At 38.1% G+C, this 22,616-nt stretch overlaps 2 protein-coding genes across 13 annotated transcripts in view; one reads left to right on the top strand and one right to left on the bottom strand.

The window, feature by feature from the left end:
* SLF1 (SMC5-SMC6 complex localization factor 1) overlaps window positions 1–22,616 on the bottom strand; it is an 83,819-nt gene that overhangs the window by 57,639 nt on the left and 3,564 nt on the right. The window contains exons 2-5 of one of the 3 annotated variants that reach the window (XM_025992894.2): window positions 20,724–20,780; window positions 5,837–5,950; window positions 5,607–5,682; window positions 4,245–4,485 (exon numbers count right to left, since the gene is read on the bottom strand). In XM_025992894.2, the coding sequence (XP_025848679.2) occupies window positions 4,245–4,485; window positions 5,607–5,682; window positions 5,837–5,950; window positions 20,724–20,759 (467 nt within the window). In that variant the 5' untranslated portion in view covers window positions 20,760–20,780. Of the gene's footprint in view, window positions 1–4,244; window positions 4,486–5,606; window positions 5,683–5,836; window positions 5,951–6,141; window positions 6,161–17,837; window positions 17,973–20,723; window positions 20,781–22,616 lie in introns of those variants that run through there. The other 2 variants (XM_025992895.2, XM_072736783.1) reach the window with 2 other exon arrangements.
* KIAA0825 (KIAA0825 ortholog) overlaps window positions 17,957–22,616 on the top strand; it is a 388,584-nt gene continuing 383,924 nt past the window's right edge. For 6 of the 10 annotated variants that reach the window (XM_072736775.1, XM_072736778.1, XM_025992891.2 and 3 more), the window contains exon 1: window positions 17,957–18,110. The gene's annotated coding sequence lies outside the window, so the exon portion shown is untranslated. Of the gene's footprint in view, window positions 18,111–21,861; window positions 21,942–22,616 lie in introns of those variants that run through there. The other 4 variants (XM_072736777.1, XM_072736781.1, XM_025992892.2 and 1 more) reach the window with 4 other exon arrangements.

Genomic DNA, 22,616 nt, shown 5'->3' on the forward strand with positions numbered 1-22,616 from the left:
AGACTGGAGACTCAAAACTCTATCATTTTGCCAGGATGCAGGAGAGAAGTAGTGGTCATAAAAATAGGTTAAAATAAGGTAAAACTCTAACAAATTTAAGAGCCAAGTGCAAGTACTATGACAATTTACAGTATCTGAGAGTCAATGACTCCAGGAAAGTCTACCCTCACTTGCAAGCTCTTAGCCACAAAGATTAATAGCAGATAACAGATTCCCTACCAGGTAGCACAAGTGGGCCATCAAGAGATAGACCTAAAACCAAGTCCACTTCCCTGGATCCTTCTGTCATATGAAGCAAATGTCCAAGTCATTCGGGTAAGGTAAGAAAGTCTTATACTTTCAGAATCCAGGAAAAGATGCACTGCTTCTATTGGGAGAATATAAGTAAAATCCACGTGCCTCGAGAAAAGGGCAGGAAAACGTCCTGCTGTGTAGCCTCAAAATGGATCCATTGTTTCTGGACAAGGGATAGAAGCAAAAGCCATCTGTCCCTGGACAAAGGGCAGAAGAAATGCCACTCATACACAGGTTCCTTCATTAATACAAAACAGAAATCTAATAGTGGGGCAGAGGCTAGAAATTCTCTCTTGTCAAAACCCTACTCATACATACAAAGCAGAATTTGGCTGCAATGGGGGACTGAGACACAAATACTGAGAAAGTCCTAACCCCAGAGAACAAGAACACAAAGAATGCTTAGGACCGAAGTCTATCTATCTAGCAGAACCAAAAACACATCTTATTCTTACCCCCAACCTAGAGAGGAATAACAAGCAAGAGAGGAAAAGAATGACCAGAGTCCTTCTGTGACCTAGCAGTGCAAGGACTACTGAAAGCTGAGAGCGAAGCAAAAACATCAATCAGAAACCCTCCAGCACCCCAGAACCCAGGTCAACTGTAAAGAAACTGTACTCCACTGCAGAAGTAACCAGAAAGGATGCAGTGAAGGTAACTACAGGATTAACAAAACCTCAAACCTGCTCAAAAATTTACAAGATTAATTCAACTACCCAAAAGCCCATTTTTGGTTATAAATACTTATTACAGCCTCTACTGCTGTATATGCAATATCTATACATGCAATAAAGAATATAAAAGACATACACAAAAAGAAAATCAAACCACTGTCAAGAGAAAAAGGAATATAAAGCACAGAGAGATGATCCATTTGTTGAAATTATCAGAAAGGGACTTTAACAATTACTGAAATGTTTGAGGATACAAAGGAAAAATTGAACAAACTGCACTAAGAGATCAGGAACTGAGCACTGAGTACATTAAAATGGTAGAAATAAAAGTTACTATATTAAAGAATAATGTCTTTTACAGGCTTATGAACAGACTGCATGCAACTGTGGATGGAATCAATGAACTTGATCGGTCAAAAGAAATTATCCAATTGAAACACAAAAATGGGAAAGTTAAAAACAAAACAACATAAAAAAAGGTGGAAAAGAATTAAATGGTCTAAAATACAAGTAATAGAGCACAAGGGAAAGAACACAACAGAATTTAAAACTTAATGGCTGATAATTTTCCATAATTAATAAAAATTAAAAACCCACAAGTCCAAGCAGTTCAAAGAACTCCATGCAAATAACATGAACAAATAAATAATAGACAAAATCAACACACATACACATCTGGACACATTATCAAATTGCTAAAAACCACAGGTAATATGTTGCTTTTAAAATTTTAATTTCCAATTGTTCATTTCTAGTATATAAAAACACCATTAATTTTTATTAATGACTTATTATCCTGTCATCTTGAATTCAAGAATTACTTCTAATAGCTTTTCTGGATAAATTACTTAGTATATGTCCATATCTTTTAGAAATAAAGACAATTATTTTTATTTCTTTCTATCTAACTCTCTTGTCTTTGCCTTATTGTACTGTCCAGATCTCTAATAAAATACTGAATAGAAAAGGTCAGAGTCTGGGCACTTGGGTGGCTTAGTTGGTTAAGTGTCCAACTCTTGATTTTGGCTCAGGTCATGATCTCATCAGCGTCTTGAGATTGAGCCTCCTGTCAGGCTCTGAACTGGGCGTGAAGCCTCTCCCTCTTTCACCCCCCATCCTTTCCCCCTATTTCCCTCCCCCATCTCAGGAGCTCTTGGTCTTTCTTTAAAAAAAAAAAAAAAAAAAAAAAAAAAAAAGGGAGCCTGGGTCACTTATCTGCTATTGGCTCAGGTCATGATCTCAGGGACCTGGGATCAAGCCTTGCATCAGGCTCTCTGCTCAGCATGGAGTTGGCCTCTCTCTCTCCCTTTGTGCTCTCTCTCTCTTTCAGATAAATAAATATTTTTTTAAAGAAGAAATGATCAGAGTGAACAACCATTTAATTCCTAATTACAGAAGAAAAAATCCATGATATTAAATTTGTATATTTTTACATTTTTCAGTTGCTCAGGTTGAAAATAAAAACATTCTTAACAAAATACCTGACAGAAACTGCAATTATTAAAAAGTGGATAATACTTTATGATAAAATACAGTTTACCCCAGGAATACAAGTTTGGTTTAACATTTAAAATTCATCAGAAAAATTTACCATATTAATAGAATAAAGGAGAGAGCCAATTATCTCAAGAGATGTACATAAAAACTTTCAGAGCAATCAATCCATTTATAATAGGTTCCCAAAACATGAAGTACCTAGGATTAAACTTAGCAAAATATGTGCAAGATCTATACAGTGAAAACTATAATACACTAAAAGCAGAAACCAAAGACCTGGAGAGAGATGCAGTTTATAAATAGGACAACTCAATATTGTTAAGATCTCAATTCTTCCCAATTGGACCCATAGATTCAGTAGAATCCAAATTGAAATCCCAGCTTGCTTTTTTGTAGAAATTAACATGGTGGTTCGAAAATGTATATGGAAATATAAAAACTCCAGAATCATCAAAATTTCTAATAGGACGAAGTTGGGAGGCTCACCAGCCTGATTTCAAGACTCATTATAAAGCTACAGTAACCAAAAGTGTGCTTTTAGTATAAGGTAGACACAGATACCAATGGAGTAAGAAGCCCAGAAATAGATCACACAAATATAGTCAAGTGGTTTTTGGACAATAGTGCCAAAGTAAGTGCAGAGCAATTGAAACCTTGCAAATTGCTAGGAGAAAATGTAGAATAGAACAACTACTTCAGAAAACAGTTTGGCATTTTCTTATAATGTTAAGTACACAACTACCATCTGAGCCAGAAATTTCATTCTTGGTATTTACCCAAGAGAAAAAAAAAATGTACATGAAGGCTTTTACTCAAATGTTCATAACAGCTTTATTTATATTAGTACAAGTGAAAAAAAAAAAAAAAACCCAAACCCAAACCAAAAAACAAATGTCTATCAATGGGTGAATAAACAGACAGTGATACATCCACAAAGTGGAATACTACTCAGCAACAAAAAGGAATGAATGCCTAGTACACACAATAACCTGGATGTATCTCAAAAACAATGAATTAAGTAAATGAAACTACATCAACGGAGTATATACAAAATAATTCCATTTACATGAACTTAAAAAAAAAGACAAATCTAATGTATGGTGACACAAAGGAAATCAATGGTTGTCCTCTATTTGTAAGCAGAATTAAATGTGTAATGACAGAAACATTGTTAAGACTATGTAAATATTGCAGATCTTGACTATAGTTGGGGGGATAATAAGGGTGTATAAATTTGTCCAAATTTATCGAAATGTATACTTAAAATGTGTGCATTTTATTTGCCTATAAATTATACTTCTGTAAAGGGGAAAAAGGACTTTTGCATCTCCCTACAAGTCATTGTAGTCTCAGAATATCCAGTAACTATTTAAAAAATAGAATGGAAAAGTTAGAAAGAAATGAAATAATGAAGGAAACAGCATTAACCATGAAGACTGTACTATATAAACCCAGAAAAAAGCTTTTGTAAAAATTGAAAATTATTTCAAAAATCTTCCAAGTTTTTTTTTTTTCTAATTTTGCTTGAGTTAGTCAAAAGAAATAACATGGGAAGTTAAACAGAAACCCAAGAAAAATTTAAAGCAATACTATAGATTTTATTCTGTTGGACACATATACTTAATTAAGTACAGAACGGCTTAACTTGGAGATTACAGGGCAAATCACCATAGCCCATTTAGATGAAATCAATAATTTCAAAGAAATACAAAAAAGGTATTCAAGCAAACCAAAACTGTTTTTTCATCCACTGCTTTAGCTTTTGAGATCTCATCTTACCTTACAAGAGAATCACTTCGTTTATCAGCTCTAACAAGGAGGACAACTTTCCATCTGTGGAAGGCTCCTGGAGCACCACTGCGTTTCAGTTCTTCACGCCATCTTTTAGGTGCAGATTGCATTTGAGGTGAATAATGGGAGTCTTTTTCAATTTTGTAGCCCCATTCATAAGTTGTTTCATCAAGCCATCTGCCACTTTTGGCACTATGAATTATGTAGTCCTTAGTTAGTACCCACTTTCCTAGAAAACAAATAAACTCTCAGTCACACAAGAATTTTGTTTCTAATGAATGGTCAAGAATAAAGACCAAATATCAAATAAAATTTGACCTTGTTCATCATGAGACTAAGGCCACACTACAATGCCAAAATTATCTTTGAATTATGTTTGTTGTCCCAAATTTTTGGTAGAGTCCTACATCACTGAACATTGTATGTAGCCTTTCCCATAATTCTAAGTCTAAATGTTACTAAATACAACCCTAAGACTTAATAATAAGATAAACATGGTATTAAACTATGTTAGTATTATTCACCGTTTTGGCTGAAATTTACATCACTCTTCCTATGCTAAAAACTTCTTTAATCATGTTTACAGCAATATTACACTTTAAAAAACAAATTTATTGACAGAATTTTTCAAAGTAATAATATTCTGTAGTTCTTTTATCTTGGTATTGGTAATTTTTCTCAATAGCAGGGAAAATATGTTTTTTTTTTCTTGTGGAGATAATAAATCCAAATATCTTTCTGGTAAATTACTCTAAAAAATAGTAAATTCAGTGAGTTAAATATACTTTTTTTTTTTTCTTGGATGATCAGTGGACTAACAATATGCTAGCTCAATCACAGTATAGGAAACTATAAAGGAACATCAAGGGTGACAGAGAGAGGATGACACTAACTCCTAAGCTGAGTTTATGGAATTTAAAATCTCAGTAAAAAATAGATCATTGCTTGATAGCATGGATGGGAGGGGAGGCAGAAGGAGAACAAAAATTCTTTCCAATGACATATAAAGAAGACAAACTTGACTGAAAACAGCTGAGACTGACAAAAGCAGATTTTATGGGGGGGGGGGGAAGAGGGTTATTGTTGTGCCCAATGTTTTTGTTAAAATTTTTTTTTCTGACATAAAACACAATAAATCTTTGGTAAAATAAGTATTCTTGCCTCTGTTACATTTTCATGTTTTACAAAGTTCTACTTAGAAAAATAAGAAAAAATATTTTAATAAATATTTCAGAAAAATATTCAGATAAAACCAGATTTATGTTTGATATAACCATACTATCTTACAGAGAATAAGGTCCATTTTTTTAACATGAAGATTTTTTCAAGGGACAATAGTAGTTAATTTACCTGCTGCACAAGCTGCTAAAAACTTTTCACTTTTACACAGGCGTTCAGCTATAAGATGTGTACAATTTTTGTATTTCTGGAAGGAAAAATGCAAATGAAAAAATGTTAGTAAGAGGTCTTTTATAGCACATTCACTTTATTCTTATAATATCAATAGGGCACTTTATCATTCTTAGGCCAGTATTATTTTTCAAGTCTCTCTTAAATATTTTATAAGTTTCTGTACTCACCTCACTCTTAATAAAAGTGCAATCTAGTTTTAAAAGCAATTTGCCTAGAGCTTCCTTTTCTTCCATCTTAAATCCTGTCATTTGGATGATATGCTTTGGGGCACCAACTTCCATCTAACATATATACACAGAAAGAAGATAACATATGTTAAAGATAATTATTCACAGGATTAACATAATTATTTTTTCTTAACAATGAGTGATAAAAAAAACATATAATGAATGAAACATATAAGGCTTTATTGTAAATACAAACGTTAAGACTGCTTATGTGCAAGAGAAATTGGTTTATGAACTTATCTTACCAGGGTGCCTGGGTAGTTCTGTCAGTTAAATGGCCGACTCTTGATTTTAGCTCAGGTCATGATCTCAGGGTCCTGGGATTGAGCCCCATGTCCAGCTCCGTGTTAAGCACAAAGTCCACTTGAGGATTCTCTCTCTCCCTCTCCTTCTGCCCCTTGCCCCACTCACATACTCTCTTTTTCTAACATAAATAAATAGTTATTCAAGAGACACACAGAGGCAGAGACATAGGAAGAGGGAGAAGCAGGCTCCTTGAGGGAAGCCTGATGTGGGACTCCATCTGGGGACTCCGGGACCATGCCCTGGGCCAAAGGCAACCACCAAGACACTAAGGCATCCAAATAAATGTGACGGTAAATAAATATGTTTTGCTGTCTGAACGTCAGAAGTTTGCATTCCAAAAAAAAAAAAAAAAGTCTGCATTCCTACATTGACACTAAAACACAGTGAAGAATGAATAAAATTCTTCAGAAAGAGTTACCTACATAAATGTTAGTATAGTGATACTAGCTTCATTTTAAAAGCACTGTTTTTGCTAAGAACTTCTGAAACAAGTACCCTGTGCACAATGAAATCTGATCAAATTTTATAACAATTTTTAAAATATTTCTGGACAAATAGTGCAAAGTACATAAACTTCTGTTACAGAAGTTGATAGAACTCATGCATTTACACCAACTATGTTAGGATAATAAGTACATACAATGACCCTGGATTCTATTCCCAATCTACATTTTGTAACTCTGCTATATGTTAATTTCATTACCTGGAAAGTAGACTGAAAAAAAATCATAGTTTTCAAATTTATGTAGACCTTAATACCCATATAACTGTAGTTCATGAAGCACTTGTATTTGAAGTGGCACATTTTTTTTTAAAGTTTTTATTTATTTATTCATGAGAGACACAGAAAGAGAGAGAGAGAAGCAGAGACACAGGCAGATGGAGAAGCAGGCTCCATGCAGGGAGCCCGACGTGGGACTCGATCCTGGGTCTCCAGGATCAGGCCCTGGGCAGAAGGTGGTGCTAAACTGCTGAGACACCGGGGCTGCCCCTGAAATGGCACATTTCTTAAGCAAGAAAGACAATACCTCACAGTATTTTTAATGAGAATATAGGATTTTGTTTTAATGACATTAGAACTTCAGAACTGATAGCATCTTAGACAAAATTTAGTTTCTTTTTATAGATGAGGAAAACAGGGACTATAGAAATTGGTAATTTTCCACTTCTCTAACAATTTTGTCACTATAGCTGTAGATTAGTGTTTAATTAATGCCATAGAGCAAAAACAGTTGAACTCTTTACAGACAATTAAAAGGAAACTAAAAAATTATACTTGTTTGAGCCCATGAATAGTAAGAAACAACTGGTAACAAGTGTTACATAGAAAAGACAAGTGTATAAAGAACAGAGTTCTTTATAGAAATTCTATTGTCAAAGACTAAATATAGGGGCATCCTGGGTGGCTCAGCGGTTTAGCGCTGCCTTTGGCCCAAGGCCTGATCCTGGAGTCCCAGGATCGAGTCCCACGTCGGGCTCCCTACATGGAGCCTGCTTCTCCCTCTGCCTGTGTCTCTGCCTGCCTCTCTCTCTCTCTCTCTCATGGGTAAATAAAATCTTAAAAAAAAAAAAAAAAAAAAAAAAGACTAAATATATATAGATACTAAAAACATAGGAAGTACATACATATATGTGTTTATGTAAAAGGTGAAATTCATTTTTGAGTAAAATGTCAAAAAAAGTCTCACTATGAACAATTTAAGGCATTACTCAGGGTTAAGAGTGAACCTTCCTTTCCTTTGAGTGATGTCAGCTAATAGTAAGTACACCTCTACTCATCATCACTCCTTGTTTTGGGAAAAGTTGCTTGAGAGAACTAAATGGATATGCTTTGCTAGACATACCTGCATACTTGCAAAGATAGTTCCTATTAATGCTTTTTGACCTGTCCTAAGAAGCTGCCAGTAGTAGTCTTAAAGCCTCATGAGTAAATGAATCTCAGAGATTATGTATTAAGTAGCACACTAGGGGAAATGGAAAAAAAAAAAAAAAGGCAGCACACTAGAGTTGTACAAAGCTACCTCCTCCAGGGTACCTGAGCCACTCAGTTGGTTACGCATCTGCCTTTGGCCTGGGTCATGATCCTGGGATCTGGAATTGAGTCCTGTGTAGGGCTCCCTGCTCAGCAGGAGGTCTGCTTCTCCCTCTCCCCTCCCTCTGTGCTAGGGCACTCTAAATAAATTAAAATCTTCAAAAACAAAACATGAAAAAACTACCTCCTCCAGACCAACTTTTATTCAGTAAAAAAAAAAGCTGTTATTTTGACCCCAAAATATCACTTTCTTATTTCTCTATTGGCTCCAAAGGAGACAAAGGGATAAAATGCACTGATCCTCAAAAATCCTAAAATTAAAGATAGAGAACATAAAGTATCTTAAGGATAAGGCCCTTCAATGACACATTTTTTAAAGTTAAAAGGTTCTGGGGTGCTTAGGTGGCTCAATTGGCTTATCAGCCAACTCTTGATTTCAGCTCAGGTCATGATCTCAGGGTCTTGGGATTGAGCCCTGTGTTGGGCTCCACGACTCATCGGGGAGCTGCTTGAGTATTTTCTCTCTCCCTCTCCTTCTGCTCTTACCTCTGCTCCCAAAGCACTCTTTCTCTAAAATAAATGATCAAATAAATATTAGAATAAAAATATAGGTGTGTAGGTGGCTCAGTTAATTGTGTAACTCCAGCTCAGGTCATGATCCCAGGGTCCTGGGATCAAGCCCCATGTCAGACTCCCAGGGATTGTGCTTCTACCTCTCCCTCTCAAATAAAATCTTAAAAAAAATAAAAATAAAATAAAAAATAAAAGTTTAAAGGCTCTGATACAAAACTATACATACGATGTACATAATAGAACTTGGTGTCTTATGAAAAACCATTCATGTGTCATATCATCATCAGTAAATAAAATGTAAATGGCGTCTTGCAGAAGGAAATCTTCCTGTATTAATCACCAATTTTTAAACCAATTTTATGGGAAATAGGACGTAGCTCCTGAATGATACTATCCATTAGTACAGACTGGTAACATATAAAATCTTTACAAAGAATACGCTCTGTTGCTCAAAATAATGATTTAGTCTGATGCAGAACATATATTAACACATATACAATAAAGCCGCAAGTGGATTATAAGGCAGATGACCATACGAGGGAGAAATTCTATTAATTCTAGGGAAGTAAATAAACCCTTTAAGCAAGTTTCCTTTAGAAAATGATAGGTCCTGGGACACCTGGGTGGCTCAGTGGTTGAGCACTTGTTTGCCTTTGGCTCAGGGCATGATCCCTACGGTCCTGAGATATAGTCCCCCATCAGGCTTCCTGAGGGAAGCCTGCTTCTACCTCTGCCTATGTCTCTGACTCTCTGTCTCTCTCATGAACAAATAATTAAAAAAAGAAAGAAAGAAAGAAAATGGTAGGTCCTCCTTGAAAAAGCAAAGCAAAGCTTGAGGCATCACAATTTCAGAATTCAAGTTCTATTATAAAAGTTTAGTGACCAAAACAGTATGGTACTGGCACAAGGAGAGACACGTAGATCAGTGGAACAGAATAGAAAACCCAGAAATGAACCCACAACTATACAGTCACATCATTTTTGACAAAGCAGGAAAGAATATCCAATGAGAAAAAGAAGGTATCTTTGACAAATAATGTTGGAAAACTGGATACCAACATGTGAAAGAATGATACTGGATCACTTTTTGATATAATACACAAAAATAAATTCAAAATGGATTAAAGACCGTAATGTGAGACCTGAAGCCATAAAAGTCCTAGAGGAGGACACAGGCAATAACTTCTTTCTAGATGGGTCACGTCAGGCAAGGGAAACAAAACCAAAAAGAAACTACTGGTATTTCATCAAAATAAAAAGCTTCTGCACAGCTAGAAAAAAAAAAAATCAGTAAAACTAAAAGGCAATCTAGGAAGGGGAGAAGACATTTGCAAATGATATTTATCTGATAAAGGGTATCCAAAGATTTGGATATTAGCATCTAAAATATATAAATACCTTACCAAATTCTATACCCAAAACCCAAATAATCCATTTAAAAATGGGCAGAAGACACAAATAGCTATTTTTCCAAAAAAGACATCCAGATGGCCAATTGACACATGAAAAGATGCTCAACATCATTGGTCACCAGGAAAATACAAATCAAAACTATAAGGAGGTATCATGTCATCCCCATCAGAATGACTAAAATCAACATAAGAAACAACAGGTGTTGGTGAGGAAGCAAAGAAAGGGGAACCCTTCTGCACTGTTGATGGGAATGCAAGTGGGAGAAACCACTCTGGAAAACCGTAGAGATTCCTCATGAAGTAAAAACAGAACTACCCTATGATCCAGGATTTGCATTATTAGGCATTTACCTAAAGAATAAAAAAAAAATACTAATTCAAAGGGATATATACACCCTGATGTTTTTAGCAGCACTGTCTACAACAGGAAAATCATGGAAACAGCTTAAGTGTCCACTGACTGATGAATGGATAAAGATGTGAGATATCTTTACCTATAGACCTAGATACAATGGACTCAACCATCAAAAAGAAGGAAATCTTGCTGTTGGCAACGACTTGAATGGAGCTAGACAGTATTATCTGAAAGAAGGTCAGTCAGATAAAGACAAATACTCTATGATTTCACTCATGCGGAATTTAAGAAACAAACCAAACCAATGGGGGAGGAAAAACAGAGGCAAACCAAGAAAAAGACTCTTAGAGAACTGCTGGTTACTAGAGGGAGAGGAGTTAGATAGATACTGGGGATTAAGAAGTGCACTTGTGAAGAGCACCAGATGAGGTATGAAGTACTGAATCACTATACTGTACACCTGAAGCCAATATTACACTGTAAGTTAACTGGAATTTAAATAAAAGCATTAAAAAATAATTTAAAAATAAAAAAGAAAATGACAGGTTAAATACTAGGTAAGTGAAATTCAACATATCTTAATATCATTTTGGTATTCTAATGGAAAGGCAATCTAATTGGTTTTATATTTCTTGAAAGCCACTTTTATCAGAGGAACACAAGTGTTTTTACCATATTTGTATTACCTACTACACTTACGTATACATTTTAAAGTTTCAAAAAGCTATTTCATAAGCTATATCAAGAAATGTTGCCAAAAAATGAAAGTTTGATTAGCTTTAAAAACCTAAAATCTTGCGGCACCTGAGTCCATCAGTTAAGTGTCCAACTCTTGATCTCAGTGCCCTGAGATCAAGCCCGGAGTCTGGCTTTGTGCTGAGCTTGGAGCCTGCTTGGGATTCTCCTTCTCTCCCTCTGCCTTTCTTCCAAATGTGCTCTCTCTCAAATAAATAAATAAAATCTTAAAAAAAAAAAAAAAAAAGGTAAAATCTGCCTGTCTGGCTATCCCAAAATACTAACATACAGAAACTACTGTTAAATAATTGGAATATACATACCGAAAGCAATTAAAAAAAGATCACCGTAATACTATCATCCAGAAAGTTTTAAAGATTGGCCTTTAAATTTTATTCTTCTGCTTCCTGAGAACTAAATGTATGTTATATAGAACTATAAGGGAAAAAATTATCATATTCTTCTTTTAGATTAAGTTAATTAACTGCTATTTCACAATTTGAATGTTTATTATAATTGACACTTTAACACACTTTGATACATAAATTACTAAATGATTTGGATGTGTATCATGCAAACTTTTATCTTAATTATATTCTTTTCATTTTTAAATTTTTTTCTTAAAGATTTTATTTACTTATTCATGAGAGACACAGAGAGGCAGAGACATAGGCAGAGACAGAAGTAGACTCCACGCAGGGAGCCCGATGTGGGACCTGATCCCGGATCCTGGAATTAGGACCTCAGCCGAAGGCTGACGGAAGGCTGACGCTCGACCGCTGAGCCATCCAGGCGTCCCTCATACTGTCTTTTTAATGGAACAAATACACCCACTTTGTATATTTAACAGCATTTTCTGTTAAAGCAAGAGTCCACAGTAAAATTAAAGCGAACCAACTGTGCTTAAGGGTAGAATTCAGGAAAGTTTTTTTAATGCAATTTATTTCCTCTGAGAAACAATTAAAATATGAAACTGAAACTAAACAAGCAAAAGGAAAAGGAAGAAATACAGGTGAAATAAGAGGATGTCCTGATTCAAACATTCTGCAAATACAAATATTAAAAAAGAAATCGTGCAAAATAAATAGAAAGAAAGAAAGAAAGAAAGAAAGAAAGAAAGAAAGAAAGAAAGAAAGAAAGAAAAAGAAAGAAATCAATCACGGGGCAGCCCAGGTGGCTCAACAGTTTAGCACCACCTTCAGCCCCAGGCATGATCTTGGAGCACCCGGATCTGGTCCCACGTCCAGCTCCCTGCATGGAGCCTGCTTCTCCCACTGCCTGTGTGTGTCTCTGCCCCTCTCTCTCTCCTTGTATTCTCAGGAATAAATAAATAAAATCTTAAAAAAAAACAAAAACAAAAACAAAAAAACAATTCGGGGTACCTGGGTGGCTCACTTGGTTAAGTGGCTGACCCTTGTTTTGGCTCAGGACACCATGTCGGGTCTTGGGATTGAGCCCCATGTTGGAGCTCTTCTGGGAGGAGTCTGCTTGGGATTCTCTCCCACTCCTTCTGCTCCTCTCCCTGCTGTACTCTTTCTCACTCTCAAATCAACCAAGCAATCTTTTTTAAAAATCAGAACACATGGCATTTACTCACAAGTTTATCAGAAAACCTGGGCTATTGGCTAATCTTTCATAGAACTGTGAATCCTAGTGATAGCACAGTAACTAGCACAATTTCTTAAAAACAAATTCTAAGAACATAATTGAAGAGCATCCTATAATCAAATGATCTACTGGAGAGAACAGTTTACAATACATTTAGCAAAGCTTTTTAATACCATATCCTATGACAAATTTACAGGCAGGATCAGAGATAGAACCCCCACAGATACACAAAAAATTGATAGCTGTATATACAGAAATAGCCGCATAGAGATATATGGGTAGAATTGGCAGTGTAATAGTTGTTCCTATAACCCTGCAGAATTAAGAAAATAAGAAACAATAGCCTGATATGTCAATGAATCCAAGGAAAGCCTATATAATATCAGCTTAACACCTACCAATGACTCAAATCATTCAAAGTCCTTATAAATAGGGCCAAGTTTTGTGTGGGTGATATGTTCTGGGGTACAGGGATCAAGGGTTAATTGCTAGACGTCTTCTAGCACAAGAAAGTAAATCAACGCACTACAATATAATTCTATCATTGGTATTTCTAGGGAAATTATATCTTTTTCTAGAACTTGTAGGGGGTGGTCCTTCAGGCATTTATCAGAACATACTATCCTAACCCAACAACAACAACAAAAAAGCATTTATTTAAAGGTTTTATCTTTACTGTCAAAAAGTGAAAAATTATATACTAAATTCTCAGTTATAAAAAAATGCTTTTGCAGTAATTTTTTAAATGTTGTAGTAATTAAAAAAATATCCAGTTACTTACCTTGAACCATATAATACACACAACTAAGGAGATAATGACTGTGAACAGAGCTGGCATTTATGCAGAGAAAGCAACTGTCTCTGTGGTGTGGACTTTCCCAAAATATCTCCCACATGGGCCTATCCCTGATGCCTGAAATTCCTCTGCAGTTGGTGCTAGTTAGAAATGCAAATAAACCTATAGCACTCATCATAATTAAGAACGTTTTATTATGTACCAGTTTTTTAGGTCCTATGAATTCTTTACAATATAATATGCAGCTAGAACATATTTGAATAGGACACACACAGTATGTTGAAAAGAGAAGTCCGGGAAAAGTAGAGGCAGGAATATAGATGAATGCAAAGGTCTGGTTCGGGACAGAGAATAAAAAAACAGGGTCTAACAGTTCACTAAAAGAAGAGAGTGACCCCAAAAAACAGAGGCAAGGATACTTAACAAGGTTTGTGACAGGAAATGCTACTCCGCATTACAAATGATTTTATGATCAGCCATAGGATATCAGAATTTGGAAAATATAATGCACTCTATTAGTATGCTAATAACTAAGACAAAGGATTAAACTAAACAGTTTATTTGCATTTAAGAATTAAAGATTACCCGAAAAAATTTCTAGTTAACTTTAATTAATCCATGATTATAGAAAATTTAAAAAATACTACAAAGCATATAGGAAGATTAAAGTCACCTCTAATCCCTGCTCCCAGTAATCCACTGTTAACATCTGGGGGCAGGGAAAGAGGTATGACTTCAATGTTTTATGTATGTGTGAAAAAAATACATATATAAAACAAAATTGAGATTACTATGTAGTTCTGTATCTAAATTTTTATTTAAAATTATATTGTGATCATTCTTCCATTCCGGTGAATACGCATTTCAAGGCCACCAGGTTGAAAACTAATGGCTTCTAATGTTGTTCTAGTGAGACATTTTGGTTTTAAATCTACTTCTATTCTGATTTTAAATCTAAAGAAAATCTTTGAAAATTCCCTATTCTCAAAAGGATATATCAACACTTGAATATAATCAATATTGCTGCTTTAATAATTTTAAGATTTTCACGGTTTCTCTTATCTAAAAGCATTTAACTGGTAAGTAAATAAGTGAAAAAGGTCAAAGCACTGGATCTCTGTTTTAACCAATATTGCAAAATACATACATACAGTGATACAAATCACTGTATTCATATTGAGTAAACTATCGTTTGGCTCTGAACGCTAGAACATCAAGTGGAGTTTAGGAATTCTGTACCCTCTCGGCCTAGGAGCCAAATTAGGCCTTTGGCTTAATTTCATTCAGCTGGCCTTTGGAATTTTTCTTAAAGATGTAGTGTCCATTTCCTGATTCCTCCTTTACAGATACGGAGTAGGTGTGTTTATGTGTGTGTGCATATGTGTATAGTTATGTGACTGAGATCCCCAGTAGTGAGACCTGAGGGACACTTTTACTTTATTGGCATGATTTGGGAAAGAAGCAGTTATGCTCAGGGTGACTGAAGAGAGGGAGGAAATGAAGTTGCAGCCAAGTGACTGCGGTGAAGAAGAAATGACAGATTAAGAGGGCTTCTGGAGATGTTCAATCCATCCAGTACCATACAAGGAACAGGCTGAACTGGAGATACTACTTTTATGGATAAAGGGGCCCTTAAGGGAACAAAATGGACAAGAGAGACAATGCTCAGGGAACAAAGAATGGTCTATGCTGGTTAGTCATAGGGGATGAAAGTCAAACCCGCTTTAATTACTTAGTAGGAGCATGGTATGTAAGGTGAACAAGCAGTTCACTTTTATTGAGGGCCTATTATGGCCCACCCACTGCATGTTAGTTCATTTCCTCATGGACAGTGTAAGTGTTGTTTACCCTTCCTACACAGACGAGGATACTGGGGAATCTTAGCATTTAAGAAACTAGCTCGTGGATACACAGCTGGCAAAATGGCCAAATCAAGGTTCAGTGCAAAGATCTGCCTGTTTCTGCAAAAGTTATATGCCTTTTCTACGATACCACTTTGACTTAAATTTCAGAATTTAGTCTAATACTTTTAACCACATTATAATTTTACAAAGTAATCTCCTTTGAGCAAGAAAAAAATACACTGCTATAAAGGAAATCTACTAGGAGGCTGAGGAGATATTTAGACGATGAGTATTACTGAAAATATTTAAGCACAATTATAAAAATAAGACCAAGTTCTAAAGTTTCAAAACATTTTTAAGAACTAAAGAGTGCCATTTTGTTTTCCTTATGGAAAAGGAAATTTTCATCATTTTCCTCTCCAAACGGATCGTGTATGAATTAATCACCAGACTAATTCAAATGAGCTTCACCAAGAATAAACAAAACAGCCTACATAAACATAATTTTAATATAAAGAAAGTAAAAACTAAGTCAACTTAAAAGTTTCAGGAATATTTTACTTTTAGGCAGTAAGACGTCCTTAGAAAGTTAGAAATTGGGCAGCATACCACTTCCATTAGCATATTTATGGAGAGTCGATTACAAGGGTTACATAATATTCCATTATAGTTGTATTACTGAGAAACAGGTTCCTCACCTTCTTCAGGTTTTATTATTCAGTCTACATGCAACAGTTCATTTTGAAAATTGTTTAAGCAGTGAAAAGCCTATCTTAGAATAATGAATCAGAAAAACACTGTCTGATTAATAATGTCACACGATTGGTTTTCCAAAGAACCCAACTGCTTTTGGACATTAGTGAAAACTGAGGATACTCATCTCAAATCACAAAACGTTTGAATTTCGATTATGAAAGGTAACCACATTTCACCACTGTTTCAAAGGCTTTCACCTGACTTATGCTTTCTGCTTTAAGGAAGCAGGAAAACAGTCAATCCTCCAATTGAACCTAAGTCAGTAAGGTGGGGGGGTGCTGGGGGAGAGATCTGGATTTAGAAAACAGATATAAAAAGGGGCGGATTTGTATTTATCGAAGGCTAATTGTCTTCACAATAACTTCCACATTCAAGTATTTAAAACATCCTAGTCCATTTAAATCAAGAATAACCCTTTTAAGTTGGACATAATCAGATTAACCCCCGTATATAAAAACCCACCGCTGGCATTCAATGTACGTGCTGAACACCTGCGATACAAGCAAAACGTCCCTGAAACGGGAACGTCTTGCACATCGTCACATACTTCTAGGAACTGAGGCATAACTTAACCACAGAAACCGAAAAGTTCACAAGGCACTCCGTCATCCGTACACCGTCAATTTAAATCCATTCCTAAGGTCTCAACGGGGAAGGAAAAAAAAAAAAAGAAAAAAGAAAAAAAAAAGGAGTGGGGGGATAGAATCATAAAAAAAGGGGAGGGGGGGGCTTGTCGCTTCCAAAAACAAGCTCCATCTAATTGCGAGGTCAAATCCTGATAGGGAGCATCCGTGACAAATCAATTCTGTTTTTCAGTATTAACCAGAGACTTTGGAAGTGGGAGAGATCTCAGGATAATCCTCTAGGCTCGTTCCCAGCCTTCAGGCAGCTGAGACAGTACAACCCCCAGGCGCGTCCATCCTTCTTTTAGGGGAAGAGTGTGTGTGTGTAGGTTTAAAGGCATGCAGCCGCCGCAGAGCAGGGATCCGGACCGCTCGGGTCTGTTAACAGATGCTGCCGGGGAGACGAGACTGACCCCATTTCCCCCCGTCACTGGTAGGTGGGCCTGCGGCGGGTGTGGGGGGGGATCCCGGCCACCTGCACCGACGCTCCATCATGTCAAGCAGCCAAGAGACTCCCGCGAGAGGCGTCCCAGCGGGTTCTATGGAAACGGGAGACGCGGGCGGCCTAGCGCCTTCCTGGCGGGGGACCGAGCCGCCGAGCTGCGCCAACGGGAGGCGGGGGCAGCCGCCGCAGCCCGCGCTGCAGCCGCGCTCGGCGGCGGTGCCGGCGGCGGCCAGGGCGCAGCGGTGCGGGGGCTGCGGCCGCACGGCTCGGCGGGGCCCGGCCGGTGGCCGCGGAAGGACGCAGGAGAAGCGGGCACCGCGGGCGCTCAACCCCGGCCCCCTCCCAACCTCACAGCAGGGAGCCGCAGAAACTTTGGGGGCACGGGGTGGAGGGGGCGGGGAGAGACCTCCCCAGGGCGCCAGGGGACACTGCGTCTTCCGAGCTGCGGCCCTTTACCTTCCCTGCCGGCGAGCCTGGGGTGCTTCCCTCGGGTGGCCGTGGGGACCGGGGAGACGACTGCCGCCGCAGCGCTCGCCGCCTCACTAATCCGGGCTCTGGGAAATAATTTCCCGCCGCGCGCTTGGCTGCCCCGGAAGCGGAGGTAGCACTTCCGGGTGGTTGTCAGTGACGCTCCCGAGCCGTCGTCAGGGTGGTCTGAGCGGGTGCCTGGCAGCGCTGTGGCGGGAGGGCCCGGGTTCCTGCTACTTCGGCGCCAGACGTGGGACACCGGTAAGCGATTTTTTATTTATTTTTTATTTTTTTATTTCAACGTTGCCTCCTGGGCTTGATGTTTCTGGCCGGTCGGGGCGCCGTGTAGCATCTTGGCGGGACCCAGAAGTGAGCGGGAGGAGTCTGCATCGAGCCCTGGGGCGCTTGGCCCCTGCTGCTGCTGCTGCTGCTGCTGCTGCTGCTGCTGCTGCTGCAAAAGGCCCTGGGATCCTGGCTTATCTCCTCCTCCTACCCCCGCAGGATCGCTCCCCAACTCGGAGCTCGACCTCGGGTCTGCAAGCGAGGCCGAAGACGATGTATATATACCGCGGCTTGTAGCACCGAACCCCCCCGCCCCCCCCCCCCAACATTCAAGAAGTGTCGTTACCGTCCTATTGGCAGGACTGAGTCCCCCTTGATTCCCGAGAGCTACTTTCCCATCCTTGTCCTGGGTACCGTTTCCATTGCCCGAGGTTGCACTTCTTAACGTTTTAGACGTGGGGGTGAGGGCGTCGTTCAGGTTTAGAAATTAAACGTTCCCGCCGCTGTTTGAATTGGGTAAGAAGGGGGCTTTGTTTCCCTGACCACCACGGGCTGAGGGGCGCTTGCCATCCACGTAGTAGCTTTTGGAAACCTGTGCTCCCAGAAGTAGATGTGCTTTCAGGACGGGTGCTCATCCTCTGCTCTAGGTTTCCTACATAATGAAGGATTCAGGAGAATTTGGGAGGTCAGAGGTAACCACAATAGTTTTAAAGAGATAAATTACTTCCTCCGGACGGATGACGTGAGAAAAAAGAAGGTGTTCCTTCCACTGAAGATTTGAACACTGATGTAGGGAACCATGGCTACTTCTCTCTTGTGTAATGCAGTTTCCTCGGTTAAGTAGTAAGGTGCAGTTTCCCTCACCACCTTGTATTTAAATCACTCCTCCCCCTAAAAGGCAGCTAATTTTGATCCCCGAAACATCCAGTTCCCCCCAAAAGAGTTCTCAGAATTACTCTACCATAAAGGGAAATGGAATGTGTTCAGTTGAAAGCCCCTGATGCACCAGCCAAATTTCCTTGTTCCCCTTTGATCAATGCAACCATATTTAGGACAGCACATTGATATTCTAATCTTGCTGGTTAATAGTTCATCCAACTTTATGATCTTCTCATTCAGTCCCAGTTTTGCCAGATTTATTTGATCTTTTGTTATTTCTCCAGTTGAAAGGACTCGTAAGTAACTTAAGGGAAGTTGCCTGTTTCAGTATTGCAGCTAGCTTTTTAGAGAGGCAGGGTTTTGTGGGTTTTTTTGTTTTTTGTTTTTTTTGTATTCTTGCTCTCGATTTGTGCTCATGTTAATACAGCCAACCACTCATACCACAAATAGCAAATAGATACAGTTTGCCAGGCACTTTTATATTAAAGTTACTACTGTCCTACAAGAAAAATCCTATTACTCCTAGTTTGTAAACATTTTATGCTGAGACTCAAAGACATTGTGACTGAGACTGAAAGACCTCTTCACAAATCATTTAATTAAATGACACAATTGAGATTTGAACACAGTTGACTGGACTCCAAACTTTCGCCCTTTTTACTGTGCTTTATACTCCTAACTAACCCTAACATGAATTATTCTTTTTACTCAAGTAAACTCGGCTAGGTAATAGGTCATATTCAAAGTCAAATGATAGCAAACCTGACTTTAAAGAGATTTTTAGGGATGTGTTAATGGATTAGGGGATTCCTTAGGTCAATGTATCGAGCATTAAGGAATCTATTAAGTATTCAAGGCATCGCCATAGAGTAACTTTGACATACGAATAATTCAGTTTCTTTTCTAGATTGATTCTTGGCCAATTTTATCATCCTCACTCAAATATAAATAATCTCAAGACCATCAGTATATAGGTGACTCTTAAGTCTAGAATACCGACGTCTCTTTAGTCAGCTTTGCACGCATGCGAGCACACATACACATGCGTATGATGTGTATGGAGGAAAAAGAAATGAGTGAATGAGCACAAACTTACTAAAGCTGAACTTCATGATGCCCTCTAAGGAATTGTTATTTACTGGTTATTAGCAAAACAGTAATATTTCATTCATGTAACCCTCTGACAGATGGTGCTTATCACACATTTTAAGGGAGTATCCTTAATTAAACATATCTATTCCAGTGTTCTACTTTATGTAGAGAAATAGAAATAGCCTAATTTCCCTAATTGTCAGAGAATTAAGAATCTCATTGAAGTGACCATTATAAATAACATAGAACTTAATTATAAAAAATATCTTGTATAGAAACAAATATAGATGTACAGCTAGTCTCATACTAATGTGCATTTTTTTACATTTGTCACCATCATGTCAAATATAATTTGCTTTGCATATCCCACAGGTAGATCTCACAGGGATATTTTGTTTTCAATCAAATTTCAATGCTTATGAAGATTGAGATTGTATCTCTTTTGTTCATTATCTCATACCCTGCATTTAGCACTGTGTCTGTATCTGGCATACAGTAGAGGCTCAATAAACATTTATTGAAAGACTGATTCCTTCTTAAAACGTTATTTATCCGTAGAGAAGTATTTGTACATGCGTTTTTATAAAGCATCTTACCATATAAATGTATACTTTTACTCACTTTAATGGCAAAATTTAATGTCCATTCCACATTCATCCATAAAGTCTGTGTGGTCACCTGCAAAGAAGACTGGACAATGAGATAGGAGATAAGAGAATACCTAGTATTTATCTTAGTCTTTGCCATGGCTTACTCTTTGCCATGCAGTGTTACATTTACTCTCACAGAATTATAGGATAAGTATTATTATCCTTGTTTTACAGATGAGAAAACTGAAGCCAAGATGAGCTTTGTAAATTGTCCTATGTTACCATAGTCCTTAAGTGCCAGAGTTGTGATGGCTCACTTCAGACCCATTATCATAGCCACTTTGCTATACTGCCTCCAATTGGATTTTAATCCTGGTTCATCTACTAACTAGGTGTATACTCAGGGAAATTGATTTCTCAGAGGATCATTTCTCAAATATTCAGATTAATACTTAGAAGTTAGCTAAAGTTCGGATTTTATAGCCGGAAAGGACCTTATAGATCAGTTAATCCAACTCCCAGGTGTTATAGGTTAAAAATGAGACTATACAAAGCTAAGAGGAAAAAGAAATGAAAAATTGCCCATGATTCTACTCCAGCCACAGCCCAGCACCTGCCAGTTAGTCCCTACACCTCGCTGGCATGGCATTGGAGGCTCTGGCTTGGGGGGTGGGGATTCTCTCAGGCTGTGGAGTCTTCTACCTCTTGTTGTCTCCATGGCCCTTGCCCCTCCCTGTGACTCTAATCAAGCACCTGGCCCTCTGTGGGCCTCAGTTTTCCCATCTAAAGTCACCCCGTGGATCAGGTAGGGGCCCCTTAGCTCTCTCCTCCCACAACTGGCTCCAGGACCTCCACGATGGTGGTGTTATTCTTGGGTCTTCTCTTCCTGACCTGCTTGCGCCCAGATCCCTAGTATTGCCCTTTCTGAAAAATCTACCACATGCTCCACCTGCAGAAAAACAACAAACAGCAAAAACAACACCAAAATACTCCCATATCACCCGCCTTCCAATATTTGAATACACTACTGAGTTACTTTGACATCGGGCTCTGACTGACCTACTGTGCATAACTGCTAGGCTGTGCCCTTTTAGAGGCTGGAAAACAACCAGGGGTTAATCATTAGAAGTGATTCAGCAGACTTCTGACTCCCTTCATCAGGTGACTCTGGTTCAGGAAAATGCTGCACTCAAAAGATTGCAGTTGAGTCAGCTGTGAAGAGAACACTGCCTCCCAGCCTCAACCACTGGTATGTTATTGGAGATAGGTTTTTGAAATGAGCTTCAACTAGTTTCCTGTAAACTTTGGTTAAAGTACAAGTAGCTGAGATAAGTGGTCAGGAAATAATTTGCTAGTGGAGTATCTATACTGTATATGTATATGAAACATATATAGCTCTTTAAATCATTTGGAAAAAAATAAATCATTTGGTGGATTCTTTGCTCAGTATTCTCAAGAAAATTAGCTAAAACTAAACAGACAAAAGACATTGTCATTTTGATTAATTAGGCAAAGCAGTATAATGTAAAACAGCTGAATTCAAAGAAAACCTGGTATTGAGCTCAAAGTCATGAGCTTACATATGATCTGGAAGGAGTTAATTACATTCTTTGAGCCCCAATTTGTTCATCTGTCAAGTGGCATATCAGCTTTATAAATTTGTTAGGATGAAGTGTAATAGTGTGTGAAAGCACATAGGCATCAGGAAAAATGTTACTAGGGATTTGTCTAGTTTTGCTGAGGCTTAATGTAATCTAATTGCTTTCCAATAACTGGGATGGGGGGCACCTGGATGGCTCTGTGAATTAAGCATCTGACTCTTGATCTCAGCTCAGGACTTGATCTTGGGGTCGTTGAGTGTAAGCCCTGAATTGGGCTCCACACCCAGTGTGGAGCCTATTTAAGAAAATATGGTCCGGGGCTC

The sequence above is a fragment of the Vulpes vulpes genome, chromosome 14 (genome assembly GCF_048418805.1).
Source record: "Vulpes vulpes isolate BD-2025 chromosome 14, VulVul3, whole genome shotgun sequence".
NCBI classification, from domain to species: Eukaryota; Metazoa; Chordata; class Mammalia; order Carnivora; family Canidae; genus Vulpes; species Vulpes vulpes.